This window comes from Pteronotus mesoamericanus, unplaced genomic scaffold (assembly GCF_021234165.1).
Source record: "Pteronotus mesoamericanus isolate MK-2021 breed Mesoamerican mustached bat unplaced genomic scaffold, CSHL_Meso_final contig_246, whole genome shotgun sequence".
NCBI classification, from domain to species: domain Eukaryota; kingdom Metazoa; phylum Chordata; class Mammalia; order Chiroptera; family Mormoopidae; genus Pteronotus; species Pteronotus mesoamericanus.
The window spans coordinates 9,977,425-9,982,801 of NW_026555104.1; the positions used below are offsets into that span (position 1 = coordinate 9,977,425).

Below are 5,377 nucleotides of genomic sequence, written 5' to 3' on the forward strand. Positions count from 1 at the left end.
ATTGTCCACCCCACGTATCCTTACGAGGTGACACTGATGATTTTCCCATTGAGGGACAGGGTCTGCACTTCCTCGACTTGAAACTAGGCAGACTTATGACTAGGCAGAGGTAATATTTTTGCTCCCACCTGGTTGTCTTGGAACTCTCATTCCCGGAACAGCTGCCATGCTGTGAGGAAGCCCAGACCACACGTAGAGGCAACGTGTAGGGGTCCGGGCGACAGCCCCTGCTGAGATCCTACTCACAGGCCGGCATCAATGCCAACCATGCGAGTGAGGAAGCCTTTGAAATGACTCCAGCTCTGGCTACCATTCGACTGCAACTGCCCAAGGGATCCTCAGTGAGAACAACCTATCAAGTCCACTTAACCTGCAGAACCACCAGGGGTAACAATAAAATGATTGTTGTTGTCTTAAGCCACTATTTGCGGGAATGATTCATTTTGCAGAAATAGAAAACCGGAACAGGCATGGTTGGCAGAGCAAGTGAAGGCAAAAGTGGGTCTCCGGCAGCTTTTCACCTCCCCAGCTTGAAAGCATCCCACATTTGTATAAAATCACATGCAAATGAATGCTGGCTGCCTCTGATCGTCCTCTCTCCGCAGACATTTGGAAAGGAGGAAATGGTGGGGGAAAAGAGAAACAATATTCATTGAATGCCTGCAGTATACCACATTGGTGACTTCTTACTCATTATATTAAAAAAAAAAAAAAAATGTCCAGAGAAGTTAAGTGACTTAACTAAGGTCATACGGCTAGTAAGTGTGCTGATGTAAAGTGAGGCCTGCGTAAGTAGTCTATGGCCTGGTACACATGTGGAGGAAATTCGTGCTCTGTAAATATCAGTTGAATCAATGAATGAATGGATGCACTCCACTTGCCTCCTCTCTCTGGCCATTTTCTTTCCTGGCAGCTCAGAGCGTAGGTTGAGCTGCCAGTGGGAAAACCCACCTGGTTTGCTTTTTCCAGGAAGGGCAAGGGAAGGGAGGGAGTGGCTGTGAACTGAACCTAGGACTCCATGGTGGCTGTCTCCTGGTGACAGGCTGGCCTTCCTGCCAGGTGGGTCACCATCCTCTCCTCCCTCTTCAGTTAGGGCCTCAGAGCTACCTCTTCTGGCCTCAGCCCTCTCCAAGGTGCAGCTTCCTGCCTAGATTCCCAGTTACCCCCTCAGCCCCATCTCCCTTACCTGTGCAGTTTCTGGTGTCAGTTCCTCGGGCAGAATCAGTGTCATGGTGATTACAACCACAGAGACCAGGCAGGGCCAAAGGGCTTCTCTTTGCACCCCCATCCTCCCAAGAACAACTGGAATCAGAAATAACTTTCTGACTCCTGCTAAAAAAGCCGGGTGGCTTGATCCTGCGCCACAGTCTTCGCTGAGAGTCGCCGTGGTTTCCTGCTCCAACAGTGCTTGAACGGAACCCGGCGCTCCACCCCCATTCCATCCAGCTTCCCAGATCCATCCTTCTGCCACCTGCTTACAGCGCCCTCGGACCGCCCAAAGGTCTCCGCCACCGATCCAGCCCCGCGAAGCCGCCTGTCCTCAGCCGCCCATCATGACCACGTCCACCTCGCAGGTGCGCTAGAACTAGCACCGGGACTCGGAGGCCGCCATCAACTGCCAGATCAACCTGGAGCTCTACGCTTCCTACTCTACCATGTCTTACTACTTTGACCGTAATGATGTGGTTTTGAAGAACTTTGCCAAGTATATTCTTCACCAATCTCATGAGGAGAGGGAACATGCCGAGAAACTGATGAAGCTGCAGAACCAACGAGGTGGCCGAATCTTTCGTCAGGATATCAAGAAACCGGAACGTGATGACTGGGAGAATGGTCTGAATGCAATGGAATGTGCATTGCACTTGGAAAAAAGTGTGAATCAGTCACTGCTGGACTTGCACAAACTGGCTGCTGAAAAAAATGACCCTCATTTGTGTGACTTCATTGAGACGCACTACCTGGATGAGCGGGTGAAATCCATCAAAGAACTGGGTGACCATGTAACCAACTTGCGCAGGTTGGGAGCCCCTGCCGCTGGCCTGGCAGAGGATCTCTTTGACAAGCACACTCTGGGAGACAGTACAGAGAGCTAAGCCTTAGGCTGCCTTCCCACAGCTACGGGAGTGACTTCCCCGGACACCAAAGCAGTATGTGCATGTTCGAGTTACCTTTACCTTTTCTATAACTTGTACCAATCATCCACTTATGTCCTTCATTTGTACCATTCCTTCAAATAAAGTAATTTGGTACCCAGAAAAAAAAAAAAAAGAAAGAAATAACTTTCTCCTTTGCTGTGGGCATTTGAGGGGGGCTGTAGGCCCTGCAGCTGTATTGCCTTTCCCTTGCTCTTTTTTTAATTCACCCTAGGAAATAATATTATTCTAGGAAAGAGGGAGAAGAAGGCAAGCATACAGAGGAAACAGCACTGACCAGGCACCTACCATTCCCCAAGCACTGTGTGAGTCATAGTTCCATCGAATCCTCATAGTAATGCTATGGAGGTACACATTATTACCCCTATTTTACAGACGAGGAAACTGAGGCTCAGAGAGTTTAAATAACTTTCCCGAAGTCACACAGTTACTGCAATTTGGAACTGGATTTCAAGCCGTGCCAAGCAAGTGTTCTTTTCCTCCTTCTTGGGAATCAGAATCCTCTTGACCCTGAAACATATGGGACAGCGGCAGGGCCAGGGGATACCCCCATCTCCACCTCCCAAATATCACACATGGATCTGGGGCAGTAAACCCTGGCCAGGGTCACAAGCAACTTGCTCAGTAAAATGTATCTGAGCTGCCTCTGTGGTTCTTTGCTTTTGTCTGCAACAGGATTGTACTTCAGATATTTGGTTCTGGTGTGAACTTGTTCCTGACACAGCCAGCTACCTCAACCCTGCCTCCCAGAGCGCAGAGCCAAATGAGTAGCTCATACTTCTTCCTGTGGATCGCATCTAGCCCACCGCTGAATTCCATTTCTGCTAAGTGCAGTGGTTCAGCACCTACGTCCAGGGGCTACACTGCTTGGGTCCAAGTCCTGGTTCTTGCTACTAATAGGACCTCTAGCAAAATTACTCAACCTGTCCTTGGCTCAGTTTCCCATTTGCAGAATGGGGCTAAAGAGAAAACTTACCACTCAGGGTTGTGAGGGCTCAGTGAGTTAGCATGCGGAAAGGCTCATAACATAATAAGTTGGCTATTGATGCTATTTCCATCTGGTGTGATTTAAACACCCCCCGAGTGCACATCCACCACACCCACAAAGACCCTTATCCAGGCAGCACTGGCCGTTCCCGCATGAAACAGCCCTGCCACCACCTTCACCGCACCTATCATCTCTCAGAGAGCCAGGCAGAGACTGGCCAGGAAGCCTTTCCACATCAAGGAGGATGCTCTTTGAAACTGGCCAGGTGTGGCCTTAATAACTCACAAGCCAGCTGCACCCCATTTTCCCTTCATGTGGTACAAACTGCTTCACCGCATTCAGGGCTCACCTGGAACCCTCAGATCATTTCCTCAAATTGCCTGTGCTTGGCCTGGAGGCAGCACACCATACACAGAGGGCAGAAGAAGCAGCTGCTCATTATCTTGCCTCCTCCCTTCCATTAGGATATGAATCACCTCTTGAGATGGAGCTCTACAGCCAGAGGGTGAATTGGTCAGCTCATTGCTGGGTTCACTAGGCTCCAGGCATCCCCAAATGCCAGCGACCTTTTCTTTCCCTTTGAGGAGTTGAAGCCAGGCTTCCAGCTGCAGTGGTCTCTCCTCCAGGCTGCAGCCTGAGGCCACATTGAATGTCAAGGGATTCTAGACTCTAAATGGCACAGGTTAGAGTTTACTGCATGTATTAGTGGTTTTTTTCCCCTTCGGTGCACTGACTGGGGGTAGCAAAGCCAAGTTGAAACCAGGTTGGCCCTAGTTGCAGAAGCAGGAAACTAATTGTGTTGCACCCCTTTCCTTTCCTCCACTCAGCCATCCTGAACGCACCAGGGTAAACTCCATCTACCCACTCACTTCCCCTGCCCCTGTCTGCCTGCCTTCTGTGTATGGCAGTGCACGCTCAGCCCCTGGGTCCTTCCATCCGCTGACATATATTTGTTGCTGCATCATCAGAACGTTTTTTTAAAAGGTTTTATTTATTTAATGTTTTTTAGAGAAAAGGGGAGGGAGGAGGGAAGAGAGAGAGAAACATTCATGTGTGGTTGCCTCTTACACACCCTCAACCGGGGGGACCCAGCCTGTACCCAGGCATGTGCCCCTACTAGTAATCAAACTGGCGACATTTTGGGCTGCAGGCCGGCACTCAATCCACTGAGCCACACCAGCCAGGGCTGCATCAGAGCTTTTTAAAAAAACACTCATTGAACTCCTGATTTGTGGCACGTCATGTGCTAAGTGATTGACAGGTATTGTCTTACTTATTCCTCACAAATACCTGGGAGATAGATATTATTAACCCCATTTTATAGATGTGGAAACTGAGGCTAAGAATCAGTAAGAAACTTGCCTGGATTCCTCATCCAACGAGTAACTGAGCAAGGATTTGAATCCAAATCTAAAACCCAATTTATTACTACCATACTGTGTTGCTCCCTCTCACTCAGCCCTGAGATGTGACCTTACACTCCTTGCAGATTCATCTTCACGCTGGTCCTCCCCTCTCCTTTGTTCAAGGCTGGGCTTATTTACCACTGGCATCCCCCCTGCTACAGGCAGGCACCTCTTATCTCCTCCTTAAGTCACTTGCACAATTCTGAGGAAGGCAGCTTAAGATTCTTAGTATTGTTTTAATATCAAGAGGTCTTTTTTTCTAGAGAATTCTCTGTGACATATTCATTGACTAGCATTGTATGAAGTACCAATGAGTAGCCCCACCAATAGCTGGATTCACAATCCACCATCCACGCCCTGGCTGGTATGACTCAGTTGTCCGGAGAGTCATCCCATGGACCAAAAGGTAGAGGGTTCAATGCCCGGGATGTTTTTTTTTTTCTCTCCCTTCCTCTCTCTCTCTCTCTCTGAAAGCAATTAAAAAAAAAAAATCCTTGAGTGAGAATAAAAAAATTTTTTTTTTTAATCCACCATCCTGGTATGAGGATCTGAGTACCTGGCCTGGGCACAGAAACTCAGTATACGAGGCAAGCACAGGCAGTGTTTCCCAAAGCGTGTTCTGTGGCGCACTTACCCCAAGAGACGCTACTCCCAAAAACTGTTTCATAGTCAAACAGTTTTGGGAAATAGATGTACTCTAATTCTTGCCTAAAGGTTTACTACACTCTTTAGCAAATTATAAGTTTGAGACATTTTTTCAGTAAAGAAATCCATTTCCCTTTATATCTCTCAGTGTTGCTTTAATTCATACAATCCCAGAACCCATTCAT

General features: G+C 48.3%; 1 protein-coding gene across 1 annotated transcript; it reads left to right on the plus strand.

Moving 5' to 3' along the window:
* Positions 1 to 1,369: 1,369 nt before the first annotated feature.
* LOC129070137 (ferritin heavy chain-like) lies at positions 1,370 to 2,270 on the plus strand. Its single transcript, XM_054572939.1, is given in 1 exon segment — positions 1,370 to 2,270. A coding segment is annotated over 1 exon segment (540 nt). The 5' UTR covers positions 1,370 to 1,553; the 3' UTR covers positions 2,094 to 2,270.
* Positions 2,271 to 5,377: the final 3,107 nt, after the last annotated feature.